This window comes from Dendropsophus ebraccatus, chromosome 10, assembly GCF_027789765.1.
Source record: "Dendropsophus ebraccatus isolate aDenEbr1 chromosome 10, aDenEbr1.pat, whole genome shotgun sequence".
NCBI lineage: Eukaryota > Metazoa > Chordata > Amphibia > Anura > Hylidae > Dendropsophus > Dendropsophus ebraccatus.
The window spans coordinates 44,541,327-44,559,148 of NC_091463.1; the positions used below are offsets into that span (position 1 = coordinate 44,541,327).

At 43.5% G+C, this 17,822-nt stretch overlaps 1 protein-coding gene across 2 annotated transcripts in view; it reads right to left on the bottom strand.

Moving 5' to 3' along the window:
* Nucleotides 1-17,822, bottom strand: part of LOC138802432 (gamma-aminobutyric acid receptor subunit beta-4) — a 170,776-nt gene that overhangs the window by 64,399 nt on the left and 88,555 nt on the right. The window contains exon 3 of one of the 2 annotated variants that reach the window (XM_069985733.1): nt 496-563. In XM_069985733.1, the coding sequence (XP_069841834.1) occupies nt 496-563 (68 nt within the window). Of the gene's footprint in view, nt 1-495; nt 564-17,822 lie in introns of those variants that run through there. The other variant, XM_069985734.1, reaches the window with a different exon arrangement.

Consider the following 17,822-nt stretch of genomic DNA (forward strand, 5'->3'; position numbering starts at 1 on the left):
TTTGTGAGCCTCCCTGACAAAAGTTTTGGTGACATGTAATGTGTTTTGCAGTGTACATAATATCTCATAGTTGGCATAAACCCACAACTTTATTTAAAGAGGACCTGTCACCCCCCGTGCCGCGGCAAAGCCTGGCCGACCCCCCGGTGGAGACCCTTATACTTACCCCGTGCAGGAAGTCCTGCTCCTGGACCAGCTCCCATTGCCAAGATATCGTGGTCCGAATCCCAGCGTGCGCTCATCAGAGATGCGTCCGACGCTCATAGAGAATGAATGGAGCAGTCATTCTCTATGAGCATCGGACTAATCTCTTATGAGCGCGCGCTAGGATTTCGACGGCGATATCTCGGCAACGGGAGCGGGTTTAGGAGTGGGACTTTGTGCACGGGGTAAGTATAGGGGTCTCCACTGGGGGGTCCCTTTTAATCTTTAATTCTAAAGAATAGATACAGTATACTAATTTAAAACATAGGTAAACAACTTTATTGTACATACCATATTGACCTCAGATATTTGGTCAATGCTGGATATATGTATACTCATCCCCACAGTGACTGGAGGTCCTGCAAACAAGACAAAACATGGTTAACAAGATATATATTGATGCAATATGTACGGTATATTTAATAGGAGAATTGGTGAAAAGTTTAAAAAAAAAGTATAACATAATAAAGAAGACATATTTAGCGTCTTTGTGACCATGCAGCACAGTGTCACCGCTCACAGTCTCCCACCAATCTCCCACTCATGCAACATCATTACCCAGCTTAGAAATGCCCCCTTAGCTAGTCACTGACTGACTGAGGCGGTAGTTCCTGCTAGGTCGTGATGATACAGAAAAACTGGAGACAGAAGATTCAGATCGAGGTGGTGGTGCTGCCAGGGACAGGTAAGTTTAGCTTCTTTATTATGTTACCACCACCCCTTACCCTCCCTGGAGTTTTACATTTTTTCAGAGTTTTCCTTTAAGATACAATTTGATAAATCAATACATAAATTAAAGACTAAGGAGCACATTGATCATTCTCTTTGTACCATTATATTTGCTAATTTGGTGTTTTTGCGCACAACACAAACCTTTAAGCAACATTTATCAAGGCATTTGCAATATTTGTTAGCAGTTTACTATGTGCGACTTTGTAGTTTTTTTGTGCAGCAGTACTCCACTCCAGCCATGGCATAGTTTTTTAGCCAAGTTTTGTTAGCCACATCATTTGTTACCTATGCCTATACCTATACCTATGAAACTGAAACACCAGGTGGTGTTGTATTTGAAGTCATTCCTGACCCTAAATGTAACCAACCCTGTTCAGTTCTGGATGCAACTGGCAGAATTATCTTTTTCTTTGCCATTCCCAGACAGCAGCACTTCATCATAGATGATGTTCAGTGCAGCAAGAGCTATTGCCAGGAACTCTCCAGAATGGGAAAGACTTTCTATGGGACTTCCCATAGAAAACCTCTCCTGCTCAGGGTAGTTCCTGTCTCGGCCAGAGATTTCAGCAGAAAGCACTGTTTCTGAATGTAAATCAAACAACACTTCCTGTTGCTTATAAATATAGGAACTTGAGATTTTTAAATAGAAGTAAATTACAAATTTATATAACTTTCTGACACCAGTTTATTTGAAAGGAAAAAAAAATTGGCTGGACAACCTGTTAAACCCATTTAATCTATCACAAAAAGGAAATTTCTCCTATTGTTAAATTTAGCCATGGAGCTCAATACCTGGCACTTGTGCCAATGAATAATGCTATTAGCATCCTGCTTTTCCATACATGCACTCATGTGACTGGGTGATTACTGTCCTTGAGGTTAATAGGATATCACAAGGGTTTGTACCAATGTTTCAAGTTAAAACATTTGCACAAACAACAACGTAGTGCAGTAAGGCTCTAGTAAGGGTCCCTGATGGGTTATATATCTCAGAGGCTACTGTTCTCTAACTGTGATATAAGCCTTCAAAACTGAGTAGCAGCATCTGTTGCTGAAAGGCCTGTTACTTGGCGCGTTTACATGTGGCTAATTGCTTTTGATTTCTGTTGCCTAAAATCTGCACCGGACCCGCAGCAAAATGTCTAAGCACCCTTAGGGGGAAGGTTTTAGGGAGTGACCAAATAGAGGGTGGGATGGATGCTCAAAACACAGGGCTAGCCAGATATCCCTCCAGGGAAGGACAGCCAGCTGGTGACAGAGCTAAAATGTCCAAGTCATACATGTATGGCTTACACGCTGCACTTGCTTAGAATGTCAAACTAGTGTCCTGTCAACAGGCATAGGCCTGAGCCCTGGTTCAATAGGGTTCACACCAGAATAGCTGTGACTGATTTTAAACTCCAACCTTAAGGAGCAAAAGGATTTGCCACTTTTTAAGATCATAAAGCAGGCTTCTTGAATCTGGGCCTTTTTCTAGGCCTTTTAAACCTCATGGAACTTGATTTTGCGGGTGGGTTTACCTGTCTATTTAAAAATGTAAAATTCACCAATTTTTTTTTTTTAACATACATAGTAACATAGTAACATAGTAAATAAGGTTGAAAGAAGACTAGAGTCCATCAGGTTCAACCTAGGGGAACCCTACTGTGTTGATCCAGGAAGGCAAAAACCCCTGTGAGGCAGACGACAATTGCCCCATCACAGGGAGAAAACTCCCCCCCGACTCCAATGGCAGCCAGAATAATCCCTGGATCAACGTATCACCGGAAATCTAATGCCCATAACTTGTAATATTATATTGTTCAAGAAAAGCATCCAGGCCTCCCTTGAACTTATTTAATGAATCGGCCATGACAACATCATGTGGCAGAGAGTTCCACAGTCTTACCGCTCGTACAGTAATGCTTTTAAACAAACTGGTCCCAGAAAGTGCTAGTGATTTGTAATTTACTTCTATTAAAAAAATAGTTCTTATCAGCTGTTGAATGTAATAATACTTATCAGCTGCTGTATGTTCTGCAGGTAGTCTGTAGAGCTGGAGAGGTTTTCTCACAGACAGAGGGGTTAGCAGAGAGCACTGTGTCAGACTGGAAAGAATTAAATTACCAATCTCTGTAACTTGCTGGGACCAGTTGATTTGAAAGATTTTTTTTGTGAACTACCCCTTTAACCATATGCTACTTGATTAGGTGTTATCTAGGATTTTTTTCACAGTTCACTCTCCCCTTTAGCTTAATGCTAAAATTTCTTAATATTTAAACAATTTTATTTAGGCACATTTTCTCTCTTTGTGGCTCTCTCTCTTTCTTTAGATAATGCAAAGAACTGAAGAATGTGCTGCTACTGCTTCCTCTGTCAACTAGCTGTTCTAGGCCCTGCTAGAACATAGTTCTCTTACTACTATTGCTTTTACTGTCAATTGGCTGTGCTAGGCTCTAATGGGTTGAAGTGTTGCTACTACTTCCACCACCATCAACTACTACTTCTACTACCATCTACTGGCTGCTTTAAGCCCTACTGGGTCGAAGTGAGTTCTGTTACTGCTATTGAGTTCTGCTACTACTTCCATCAGCAATTGGGTGTTCTGGGCCCTAATGGATCGAAGTGAGTGCTGTTTCCACCGTCTACTGCCTGCTCTAGGCCCCACTGGATCGAAGAGAGTTCTGCTACTGCTTTGGCTTTTACCGTCAGTTGGTTGTTCTGGGGCCTAATGGGTTGAAGAGAATGCTGTTACTGCTTCTACCATTAATGTACTCCTTTTTCCCAGAATCCTCAGAGTTACCTCTAATTCACCCAATTTATAATAAATAAGTTAATTATGTATCCTGTAAATAATTAAGTCTATAAATAAATCCTATAAATATATATATAGCAGATTGCCTACTGAACAAAATATTTTTTGTTTTAAACCTTTTCAACAGAGGGAACAGAGTTAATGGGCATTTAATGCTGCTATGTACTGTTTAGGACTAGATAAAAAAAATAATGTAACCTGAAATTAAAAGGATGAGTACACAGTAAGATTAGCAGGACTTTATTATTTAATAGATCCAAGCATAGATTTGTTCTTGTAGAGATATGTCTTTGCTGCTCTTTGTTAGGGCCCATGAACACTGAGCAAAAGAGGCGGAATGTACGAGCGGAGTCAGCACGGCAGATTCTGCTTTAAATTCTGCTTGAAATTCTGCCAGTCCAATCAAATGGGATTTCTCATCTGCCTATTTCACACCATGAATGATATTTTGTGCATACATTTTATTGTAGATTGACATTAAGTACACTCTTCCTGAAAAGAACAAGCCCTTACATGGCCCCGTAGAAGGAGAAATAAAAGCGCTATAGCTCTTAGACAGCAAGGAGGAAAAAATGAAAAAGCAAAAATTAAATTTGAACTGGTCATAAGGGGCTTAAAAAGGGGGGGGGGGGAAATCTCAATTCAAAAACACCCTGATGTAAAACTGGCATGTTCCACTTTGATATGTCATATCAGAAGAACCTACAAGCAGGGAGCTGAAGGCACAGGACAGGGAGCCATGGGAAACTGGGATAAGTAAGTAGTATAATTTTAGTAGTATTATTTTTAGCATTCCCCAGTTATATATATAAAAAAGTTTAAATCTTGAAATGTTTCTTTAGGTTACCTTTACACGTACCAGATCGCAGCAGATTTCTCTGTCCGGGATTCCATAGCCTTCCGTGCAATGTATATTATAAATTAATCATGGCCGGTGTTGCAAAAATATGAGTTGTGCAGCGGATTTTTTTATTCCGCTGCTAGCATTTAAACCCCTTTCCACTTAACCCAGAGTTGTCTGGCTGATAAGTTACCTTCCCGAGCTCCTGCTTGCTTCTCAGGCAGGAATCGCAGCAGATTTCGCTGCGGAACTCCCAGTTTGAAATCGGCTGCGATCCGGTATGTGTGAAGGTACTCTATATTAATTATTGAAATTATTTAAAGGGAATCCATCACCGATTTTGAGCCTTCAAAACTGCCTACAGCCCCATACAGATGTCAGAGTGTAATTATTTGGTCATGCAACCTGTATGACTGAAAAAAAACATTGACGTCCCAACTGCCACTACAGCAGGTGCATGCATTAGCACAGACAATGTCCGTCATTTTATACACTGTTTGCATTGGACGTCCATGATTCCATTGACTTCAATGTATTACATTAAAGTCAATTACATTGCGGCAATAATGGACATCTTTTTAAATAGAAAAGGTGGTCTCCTGTTTTCTTTTCCTGATGTTGTGTGAATATAGCCACTGACTGAACAATACAACCTTATTGTTCCTGAAAAATACACATACAGGCCAGTATTACCACCATAGTGTGACCACTGCGTAATGACTGAATAGCACCTTATTGTTCCTGAATAAAACACACTATATACTGACCAATATTACAACCATAGAGTGACCACTGCATAATGACTGAATATTAACTTATAATTCCTGAATAAAAAACACTATATACAGACAATATTACTATCATAGAGTCTCCATATAATGTACCATGGAAAAGTCATTAGAGAACTTCTGCTGCGATCTGTGTGTAGTATCCAAGTACGGGTGTGCCGCTGCGTCTATATTGCACCTGTCGGGGTGGGGGGGGGGGGTTGTCTCTGTTGGGTGTCACACTTTGGGATTATGGGTGCCATTTTACAAAGTTGTGGTTGGTGTCTCTCTCTCCCTTGCTGTATTGCACAGCTGAAGGTCTAGAAGGGTTATCTGTCCCACACTTTCACCACCCTCTTTCTGGAGCTTTCCCCACTAATGGGAGGTTGGTGTCAGTCACCCCTATTTGGGTCCCTTGGTTCCTGGTAGAAGGGGTTGACTTCTAGTTTGCTAGTTGGAGTTGGAGAGAGACAGAAGTTAGTTTGTTGGAGTCATGTGAGAGGAAGCTATGCAGTGTTAAACCCAGAGGTGGGGTAACTTCCACCTGGGAAAACCTTGCCTATGCCTGAGAATCAAAATGTGAACAATTCGTTGGAGCAAAGTGCCTAAGCCGACGAACTGCATTGAAATCTGCTCAACCTACTCAGGGAACCTTGAGGGGTTAGCTACACCCAGTTGTTTAATCCTGGGACTTGTACTGCTAGACACTCTGTTGGCTTTTCTGGAAAAAGATGGTCTTATTTCTTCTCAGTCCTAATCGTGAGTACGATATTTTTCACCACATGTCACACAGTACAAATTGTCTGGACAGAGTTATCTCCATACGTCATTTTTGTGCAAAAGTGTTGTAGAATATAAAAATGCCAATGACCTGTCCAGATTGTGCAGTTTCCAGAGTCGGTTCCGCAGAGCTGACCGCTTACAGATAGCCTGACTCAACCTAATTACTGCACCATACTAGATTTGCAAGTGGGGGAGTGCCTTGTGTCGAACTGTGTTCTTTCTATTGCCTCTGTGGATAACAAAAGTTGTCTGCTCTGCTTAGGAGTTGTGTAAGTGTACGTGGCCTGCCAAATTTCTGCTGTGCCACAAGTCTCAGAATACCCACCAAGGGGTTAACCAGATCGCCCGCACAAGTCTCCACCTTCCTGCAAGGGAACTGTCTAAACTGTGGAACCTAAAGTGTGCCCTTGTGTTGCAGTAAGACGGAGAAAGTGCCTGAACTCAGACAGGAAGTTCTGGTGCCACCATCTTGCTCCGCCAGTCACTAACATTCACTAACATTTTTCAGCCTCTGCAGTAATCAGCTTCAGTTCTGCAATGTCTTCATTCACAGCAGCCTCTCTTTTTCTGCTAGCTTACTGTATTTTCTGGCGTATAAGACAACTTTTTAACCCTGAAAATTCTTCTTATAGGTTGGTGGTCGTCTTATACACCGGGTACGGTTACCCCATACGGTGGGGAGGGCTCAAAAATGGCCGCATCCTCACCGTATAGGGCGACCACTATAAAAAAACAAACAGCTAACAAACCTGGGACCCGGCATCGGCACGCCTCCTGTACCATTCCCGGTGTGTACGTGTATGTACACTGCCTGTGCCGGAGACTGAGATCCCCGAACCTCTCCCAGGCAGCCGAGCGTCATACTGCCTGCACCGGGAATGGTACAGGAGGCGTGCTGATGCAGGGAACAGACCCCAGGTTAGTTCATTTTTTTTTTTACTTAGCTGCAGTTAACCCCTGCCTGACCGTAGCTGGTGTATAAAGCAAAGCCCTGACAATCTTCTTAAAAGTCAGGGATTGTCTTATAGGCTCAGTTGCCTTATACGCCAGAAAATACAGTAGTTCCCCACTGCGATTCTAGCAAGTGATCTTTCATCCAATGCCGACTGCAACGTTAGCTACTGTTCTCTGGTGTCCCTAGCTTTAGTGCTCATCAAGTTCTCCAGCATCCCTGCCACTGCCGCATCACTTCTTCATTTAAAGGGACATTGCCAACTATGTTTACCTCCAGGGGCAGTGATCAACTGCTCTTCAGCATCAGCCTCTCCAGCGCAGCCAGCCACTCAGAAGGCTCAGTGCCCCCAGCCGCACCTGCTGCAGCGCCTCCTGCATCAGTGTTCCTATGCCCTACTAACTTGCCATACTATAAGGGTGCCCCACATACACTGGCACACCAGTGAAAATAATCTGCAGATCACTAAAATTCTTGTCTCTTTACTGTGAGCAACAGGTGGAGATTCTCCTAGATCAGCTATAAGGACCCGCGAGTGAGGAGGTGCACACCTGCTCACAAAGTCATTGTTAAGTTGCGTGAGGACTTCAAGTCGTCGTACAGTCGTCATCTGAGGTGAAACTGCAGTTTTACCTACCATTCACTGAATTCAAGAGCCTAGCCCTTAAGTCTCCTATGAGGGACCCCCTGAGGACTTGTATGCCGCCCCTTACCTACTAGTCCTAGTGCGCGCTCTCACTACACCAACACCTGGCCAGCTGCTGTTACCACCTAGCAACTCCAGGTTACTGCCAGTGGAGTCAGCAATGCCACTGCATAGTGACCATAAGGATGAGTAAATTTTTTCCTTTGTCCTCCCAACCCCTGCCTGTGGAAAAAGACCAGAAAACCCCTTTCATTTAACTGGTTAGTAATTAATATGATTTCTCACAGATTTCTTAGTGGATCATTACAATAATGTGCCAGTGTAAATGGGCATTCAGTATGGGCAGTATGGGTATGACTGGCAGGCACTGTGTACATGCCCTATTTTAAAGAGGTTGTCTAAGATGAAACAATTGATCAGTGGGGTGCGGGCACCTGGCTTTCTTGCCGATCCACTGCCTAGTGTCTGCAATACAGAGAGAGAGAACGGAACCAGAAGCAGTTGGCTCTATTCCCTGTGTAGTGGTGCTGGGATACTGCAGCCTCTTACTCACTTCAATAGTAGCTGAGGCAGTTGTACACTGGTGCTCCTCTCACTATAGAGCAAGCACCAAACAGATGATCGGCAGTGAACCAGATGTCAGCACCGCGCTGATCAATTGTTTCATCCTAAACAACCCCTCTAATTATTATTGATACCACTTTCAGTCTCTACATATTGGGCCACATATATATATCACCTTCACATATTTGCTCAGAATAGGTTACCTTCAGTTCAAAATCATGCATTTTCTGTATGAATAATAATGGAGGTTTTCTGCCTCTTTGAAGTGTGGTTTCAAAGGGTACTCATTGTTATATCACATAATACAGTACATTGCCTATAACACATTGCTATACAGCAACTCCATATATTCGCTCAAATTAAGTTACCTCTAATTCAGACAAATGCGTTTTCTGTATGTACTATTATGGAGGTTTCCTGTCTCTTTGAAGTGTAGGTCTCAACAGGTACTCCTATTAATATTGCCATTCGGATGGCGCAGTTTGACAGTAATGCTTTGTCCTTTGTAATTAATACAGCATATTTAATAGAGGATTTATTTAATACCATATTTTTTTTAAACCACAGTGTATATTTGCATGATTATCCTTGTCTTACTTATTACCATTGAAGAGATAGGTATCTTTATATATTTGTCACACTTAATTCTGGGACTTATAGTACCATTGGACTTTTATTTTCTAGATGCTGATTTGATATTGATAAAATCCACCAATCACCTCTCTGTATTATTAGTATAGGGAAGATACCTAAGGGACTATACTAACATGGCCACAATTCATATACTGATGATACAAGGCCCCACTTCCAGTGATGCACATCCGGTATAACATGTTAGGGAAATGGAAGATAGCGTTGTGCCATAGCTGCACACGGGGGACTTCCACCAGCCATGACCTTCACCAAATGATGCCACAATTACATAGTTACATAGTACGGTTGAAAAAATACTCATGTCTGTCAAGTTCAACAAAGTAAGGGGTGAGTGAAAGGATCCTGGGGTAGACTGTTCCACAGATTCACTGTTCTCATGGTAAAGAAGGCTTGTCGCCTCCGGAGAGTGAACCTTTTTTTCTCTGCCCCCTTGTCTTTTGTTGGGGTTTTACCTGGAACATTTTTTCCCCATATTTCTTGTAGGAGCCATTTATATATTTAAATAAATGAATGTATGAAATGTACAGTATATAAATAGACATTTTAAACATTCACATTGTTCCTGAAGAAGCTGCAATGTGCAGCGCAACACATTGGGCATCCTTTCCCTCCGATATTGTTAAGGCATATAGGACAGGTTGTATTACTAACATTAATGATTACTATGTAAGTCACATAGTATGTGACTCTCTCTGTATGTCACTCTGTATGTCACACTCATCCAGGTTCAAGCCTTGGACATTTAAAGCCTAGCCCCGAAAGTTTAACCAGGTTGATGGTGCGGTGTTTAACATTCATTCACTAAATAACACACATTACAAAGTTATACAACTTTGTTATGTGGGTTATTTAAGTGAATGGCCCCCTTCCACTTGTTTCCCCCACCCTGTAAGTGTGGTGCATTATACTTACTGAATTGCTGTAAACCAGCACTCAAGCCCTCAGTTATGCTCAGCCAATCGCGGCTGAGCAGCTGATGATGCTGCAGAGGGGGCCGGCATGAGGGACGGCTGGAGCGGTTCGGCCGGCCCCCCGAAGATGACGTCGTCGACCCAAGATGGCACCCTGGGTCAGTGAGTATAATGCACCACACTTCCGGGGTGGGGGGAACACGGGGAAGGAGGCCATTCACTTAAATAACACACATTACAAAGTTATATAACTTTGCAATGTGTGTTGTTTAGTGAATAAATGTTAAACGCTGCACTACGCCTGTACACTCATCTGTAACCCGCTCCTCAGCAGCTTCTCTCCGGGCGGCTTATGAGCTCTCCTGTCATCTCCCAACGTAGGCAGCGGGATAAGGAGACACTGCCTGCGCCAGATGTCCCTGCAGCCTCTCCATCATTCATCTGTGTGTGTGTGTGTGTATGTGTGCCTTTAAGACGCACACACTTAGATAATAAGTGATGGAGAGGCTGCATGGACAGGGACATCCAGGGCAGGGGGAGATGACAGGAGAGCACGTGTGCTGCCTGAAGAGGAGCTGCTGAGGAGCAGGTGACAGGTGAGTTAAAAAAATTTATTTTTCCAGAGGGGGAAAACAAAAGGAGAGGAGACAAAGGAGGGGGCCATCTATAATAGGGGTCAAAGAGGGGGCCATCTATAATATGGAGACAAAGGAAGGGGCCATCTATAATAGAGAGACAAAAGAGGGGGCCATCTATAGTTGGGAGACACAGGAGGAAGCAATCTATAATAGGGGGACAAAGGAGGGGGCTATGTATAATAGAAGGGGAACAGGAGGGAGCCATCTATAATAGGGGGACAAAGGAGGGGGCCATCTATAATAGGGGGACAAAGGAGGGGTCCGCTATAATAGGGGGACAAAGTAGGGGGCCATCTATAATAGGGGGACAAAGGAGGGGGCCATGTATAATAGAGGGTCTGCAAAGGAGGGAGCCATCTAAAATAGGGAGTCTGCATAGGAAAGGGCCATCTATAATAGGGGGTCTGCCCTGGAGGGGGCCCTCTATAATAGAGGGTCTGCACAGGAGGGAGGCATCTATAATAGGAGGAATACGCAGGAGGGAGCCATCTATAATAGGGGGTCTACACAAGAGGGGGCCATCTTTAATAGGAGGGATGATACAGGAGACTATGTACTATGGGGGACTACACAGGATGCCATCTACTATACAGGGGGACCTACACAGGGGGCTATCTACTATATAGGGGAGGCACACAACACACTGATGGGAGCAAGCTCCCTCTAGGTCCTGCGTCAGAGTGCCTGTGCACTGGGGGAGGGCAGGTTGGGTGGACAGCCCGAGATACATTTAATATGCCACTGATATGGGACAGTATTAGGAGGGATAACCTACTATATGGAGCACTATCGGGAAATTAAAGTGGTAGTTCACAATGAAAGTTCTTTCAAATCAACTGATCCCAGCAACTGCCAGAGATTTGTAATTTACTTCTATTAAAAAAATTTCCAGTTTATATCAGCTGGTGGCGGTGGTATTATGTGGTCATGGCATGGAATAGATCATAAATCAGCTTTCTCCATTCTTAACAGTTAGTGGAAACCCCTTTTGGCAAATCGATGCAACTCAGAGGGCATGTGCCCCAGGTGTTTTAGGACTCTAGCAACGACCCTGCACTCATCCGATCTGCAATGATGTTACATAAACCAAAATATGCAGCGACTATGGCCTTAAAGGGGTAGTGCACCCAAAAAATTTTTCTTTCAAATCAACTGCTGCCATGAAGTGCCAGAGATTTGTAATTTACTTCTATTAAAAAATCTCAAGCCTTCCAGTACTTATTAGCTGCTGTACGCCCAGCAGGAAGTGGTATTATTTTCCAGTCTGGAGAGCAGGAGAGGTTTTCTATGGGGATTTGCTCCTTCTCTGGACATTTCCTGACATGGACAGAGGAGGCAACAGAGAGCACTGTGTCAGACAGGAAAGAAAACACCACTTCCTGCTGGACACACAGCAGCTGATAAGTACTGGAAGGCTTGAGATTTTTTAATAGAAGTAAATTACAAATCTCTGGCACTTCATGGCAGCAGTTGATTTGGAAGAAAAATTTTTGGGGTGCACTACCCCTTTAATTGGTGTACCAGGCAGTATGATATTACAGTGAATTTATTTTCTGTGATCATTTACAGCTTCACTTAGTGTTGCACTATATTGTTTGTGCAATATGATGTATTTTAAATGTTTTAACTTACAGCCTGTTTTTTTAATAAAGTTATTTTAATTGAAGTATGCTACATAGCAGTGTTTTGATTTTCTTCTCTTGGGTTACTGTTTATTGTAGGCACTAGTAGCATCCCATAGTATACATACATTTGGTACATTACTTTAATTTATACGTAGTGCCCATCTATTTTCTTCTCTTGTTAGCCTATAGCTTTGTCCCGACAGCTCTAGGACTGCATCAATCTTCTGTATTGTCTCTATAGTAGAGACCCCCTTCTCTGTCCACTCCCCATAGTAGAGACCCCCTCTCTATCCACTCCCCTATAGTAGAAACCTTCCATGCAGTCCCCTTTTGTAGATGATCCCCTGTGTACTCTCTATAGTATAGGAACCCCTCCTTGTATTCTCGATAGTAGAGACCCCCTCTCTGTCCAGTCCCCTATAGTAGATGACCACCACTCTGTTCAATCCCCTATAGTAATGGCCCCTTGTGTACTCTCCTCTTAGTAATGGTTCCCCTGTGTACTCCCCTTATAGTGATGGCCCCTTTTGTACTCCCCTTACTGTAATGACCCCCTGTGTACTCTCCTTATAGTAATGCCCCATGTGCTCCCCTTATAGTAATGGCCCCCATGTGCTCCCATTATAGTAATGGGCCTCTGTGTACTTCCCTCATAGTAATGGTCCCCTGTGAGGTCCCCCCATAGTAATGGTCTCCTGTAAAGTCCCTCCCTAGTAATGGCTTCCTGTGTACTCCCCTCATAGTAAAGGCTCACTTTGTGCTCCCCTCTTAGTAATGGCCCCAGTGTACTTCCTTTGTAGTAATGGCCCCATGTGTGCTTCCCTCATAGTAATGCCCTCTATGTGCACACCAGAAACAGGAAAATGCAGCCTTTTTCTTGGCAGACTTAGTCAAGGGAATCTGTCAATACCTTTTCATCAAATCTAACATTTTGATGTACCTAGCTGTGCCAAGTCGGTCTATGAACTCATCCATTTGTGGCATCAGGTAAGTATAAAATTTGAGTTCAGCTTTCTGAAGTCATTGCAAAATGTATTGGTACCGTCCTACTTTGGGATTAGCACAATAGGGCTGGACCACTCGCTATGAGATTGTTTAATTACTCCCAACTTTCCAACTGTACCCTTACCCTAGGTTCAGTTATGATAGCATGTTTTATTAGTGGAGTCTGCCCTGGTTTGTCAGTTAAAAAGGACCAACTGTCTAGCCACTTTCTTCTTCTATCAGAGAGGGACTCTGCTATCTTCACCTCAGGTATTACTGATTCATTACAGATGGTTGACTTAAAGTGACACTGTCACCTCCTTTTTGCATTCTGACATCTCTACACAGGTTTAAAGGGTAAATTTAGCCCTTTTCATACCTTATTTTATATCATACATCATGGTGCTTGTTCAAGTAAAAAGTCATCTTTTATAAACTGTAGATTCTGTTAAGTGGGCGGGGCCTCGCAGCATTAGCACCACTTAGCCCCGCCCACAATGCCACAGTTGGCCCGCCCCCTCGCCGGACATTGGAACAGGCTGGCCGAAAGGTCTAGACCCCACCCCCTTTACGTTGGACAGCCAATGGGCGTCAATGGGGCGGGACCAATGGTGCAGTTGTGGGCGGGGATAAGTGGCGCTAATGCCGCGAGGCCACACCCACTTAATACAATGTGCAGTTGATAAAAGGACACTTTTTACTTGAACAAGCACCATGACATATGATATGAAATAAGGTATGAAAAACGCTAAATTTACCCTTTACAGTGACAGTGTCACTTTAAGCTCTACAGCCAGAGCCTTACGGTCTTTCCAAGGTTTAATCAGATTCACATGGTAAATTTGTTATGTTTTTTTTTTTTTTTTTACCTGGGTGGTACACTACCCTTTCAATGATCTCAAAAGGGCCCTGCGATTTGGCCAGGAATCTGCTCTCCACTGTAGAAATGGACCCTAGCACCCCTATCTTCTGTGCTCCTTGAGCCCGTTCCATGTGTTCTTTTACAATTGACATGACTACTAAAATCCTATGCTGCATCTGTGAAATATGTTTTATCACACTTCTGTAGGGAGTGACCTGCCCTTCCCATGTTTCTTTAGCCACATCTTACAAGCCTCTGTGGGATGTCTACCATACACAAGCTTGAAAGGTGAAAACCCAGTGGACGATTATGGTACTTCTCTATGGTACTACACAACAGATATGGAAGCAGAAAATCCCAGTTTTTGCCATCCTTGTCTACTACCTTCTTTAACATCTGTTTCAGAGTTGTATTGAATCTCTCAAAGAAACCATCCGTCTGGGGGTGATAAACTGAAGTACATAGCTTTAACATCTTAAATAGAGATGAGCGAACCGATCCAAACCGATCCAAACCCAAACGTTCGGGATTTTATTAGCGGTGGCTGCTTAACTTGGATAAAGCTCTAAGGTTGTCTGGAAAACATGGATACAGCCAATGACTATATCCAAGCTTTCCACATAGCCTTAGGGCTTTATCCAACTTCAGCAGCCATCGCTAGTCAAATGCCGAAAGTTCGGGTTCGGATCGACTCAAGCATGCTCGAGGTTTGCTCATCTCTAATCTTAACCCCTTCAAGACCAAGCCTATTTGCACCTAAAAGACCAGGCTCATTTTTCAAACCTGACCTGTCTCACTTTATGCTCTTATTGCTCAGTGATGCTTTAACGTATGCTAGCGATTCTGAGATTGTTTTTTCGTCACATATGGCACTTTATATTAGTGGCAAAATTTGGTCACTACTTCGTGTGTTTTTTTTGAAAAACATCAAAATATCATGAAAAATTGAAAAAATTAGCATTTTATGAACTTTGAAATTCTCTGCTTCTAAAAAAATAAAGTCGTATCACATAAATTAGTTACTAAGTCACATTACCGATATGTCCTCTTTATTCTGGCTTCATTTCATAAACATATTTTACTTTTTTAGGGTGTTACGGGGCTTAGAAATTTATCAGCAAATTACCACATTTTAGTGAAAGTTTCCAAAACTGATTTTTTTAGGGACCAGTTCTTTTTTTAAGTTGATTTAGGAGGTTTGTATACTGGAAACTGCCATAAGTGACCCCATTTTGGAAACTAGACACCTTAAAGAATTAATCTAGGTGTATAATGAGCATTTTAACCCTACAGGGGCTGGAGGAAAGTATTCACCATTAGGCCGTAAAAAAATGAAAAATTAAAATTTTCCAATAATATATACGTTTAGATTAAAGTTTCTCATTTTCAAAAGCAACATGAGAAAAAATGCACTCCAAAATTTTTAACGCAGGTTCTCTTGAGTACTACGGTACCCCATATGTGGGCGTAAACCACTGTATGGGCACATAGCGGGGCTCAGAAGGAAGGGAGCGCCAATTAGCTTTTCCATTGCAGATTTTGCTGAAGAAGTTTTCGAGCGCCAGGTGCATTTGCAGAGCCCCTGTAGTGTTAGCAGATAGAAAAACCCCCATAAGTAACCCCATTTTGGAAAGTTAACCCCTCAAAGAATTCATCTTGGGGTAGGATGAGCATTTTGACCCCACAGGTGTTAAAGGAAAGTATTCAAAGTTAGACATTAAAAATGAGAAACTTGAAAAAAAATTTCCAATAATATGTTCGTTTAGTTTGAAATTTCTCAATTTCACGAGGAACAAGAGAAAAAAAGTACCACAAAATTTGTAACGTAGGTTCTCCTGAGTAAAAAGGTACCTCATATGTCGGTATAAACCACTGTATGGGCACACAGCCGGGCTCAGAAAGGAAGGAGCGCCAATTAGCTTTTTCAATGCAGATTTTGCTGAAGAAGTTTCTGAGCGCCAGGTGCGTTTGCAGTGCCTCTGTAGTGCCAGCACAGTAAAATCTCGCCATAAGTCACCCCATTTTGGAAAGTGCAACCCTTAAAGAATTCATCTTGGTGTGTGGTGAGCATTTTGACCCCACAGGTATTAGAGGAAAGTATTCAAAAGTAGACAGTAAAAATTAAAAACTCAAATTTTTCCAATAATATGTTCCTTTAGTTTAAAATTTCTCAATTTCACGAGGTACAAGAGAGAAAATTCACCCCAAAATCAGTAACGCAGGTTCTTCTGAGTAGAACGGTACCACATATGTGGGTATAAACCACTGTATGGGCACACAGCCGGGCTCAGAAAGGAAGGAGCGCCAATTAGCATTTTCTGTGCAGATGTTTCTGAAGAAGTTTCTGAGCACCAGGTGCGTTTGCAGAGCCCCTGTAATGTCTACAGAATAGAACCCCCCCAAAGGTCACCCCATTTTGGAAAGTACACCCCTCAAAGAATTCATCTTGGGGTAGGATGAGCATTTTGGCTCCACAGGTATTAGAGGAAAGTATTCAAAATTGGCCAGTAAAAATGAAAAACTTTTTCCAATAATATGTTGGTTTAGTTTGAAATTTCTAAATTTCACAAGGAACAGGAGAAAAAATGTACCCCAAAATCTGTAACGCAGGTTCTCCTGAGTACAATGGTACCCCATATGTGGGCATAAACCACTGTATGGGCACACAGCAGGGCTCAGAAGGGAAGGAGCGCCAATTTGCTGAAGCAAAACCGCAGCTAGTAATAGTTATTAGAATAGTGCAGTTACTAAAATAAAATAAAAAAAATAGATTACAGGTAATGTGGGGTGGTTACGGACAGTCTGGGGTGGTTACAGACAGTCTGGGGTGGTTCCGGGTAATTTAGAAGTGGTTACGGGCAGTCTGAGGTGGTTACGGGTAATCTGGGGTGGATACGGTCAACATGGGGTGGTCACGGGCAACCTGCTGTGGTTACGGCAACCTGGGGTGGTTAGAGGCAACCTGGGGTGGTTACAGGCAACCTGGGGTGGTTAGAGGCAACCTGGGGTGGATACGGACAACCTGCTGTGGTTACAGACAATATGGTGTGGTTACAGGCAACCTGCTGTGGTTAGAGGCAATGTGGGGTGGTTACGGACAATCTGGGGTGGTTACGGACAATCTGGGGTGGTTACAGACAATCTGGGGTGGTTACAGACAACCTGGGGTGGTTACAGGCAACCTGGGGTGGTTACGGGCAACGTGGGCTGAATACGGACAACCTGCTGTGGTTACAGACAATCTAGGGTGGTTACAGGCAACCTGCTGTGGTTACAGGCAACGTGGGGTGGTTACGGACAATCTGGGGTGGTTACAGACAATCGGGTGGTTACAGACAATCTGGGGTGGTTACAGGCAACCTGCTGTGGTTACGGATAAACTGAAGTGCTAATAGGTAATCTGAGGTGGGTACCTGTAACCTGGCGTGGTTACGGGCAATCTGGAGGGGGTCACTGGCAATTTGGGGTTGGTTAGAGGCAAGGTGCATTGGTCAGAGGCAAAGTGCGGTGGTCAGATGCAAGGTGCGGTGGTCAGTGGCAACGTGCGGTGGTCAGAGGCGACGTGCGGTGGTCAGAGGCGACGTGCGGTGGTCAGAGGCAAGGTGCGGTGGTCAGAGGCAAGGTGCGGTGGTCATAGGTGACGTGCGGTGGTCATAGGCGACGTGCGGTGGTCAGAGGCGACGTGCGGTGGTCAGAGGCGACGTGCGGTGGTCAGAGGCAAGGTGCGGTAGTCAGAGTCGACGTGCGGTGGTCAGAGGCAAGGTGCGGTGGTCAGAGGCGATGTGCGCTGGTCAGAGGCAAACTGTGGTGGTCAGAGGCAACCTGCGGTGGTTGCGTGCAATCTGGGGGGTTACATGTAATCTGG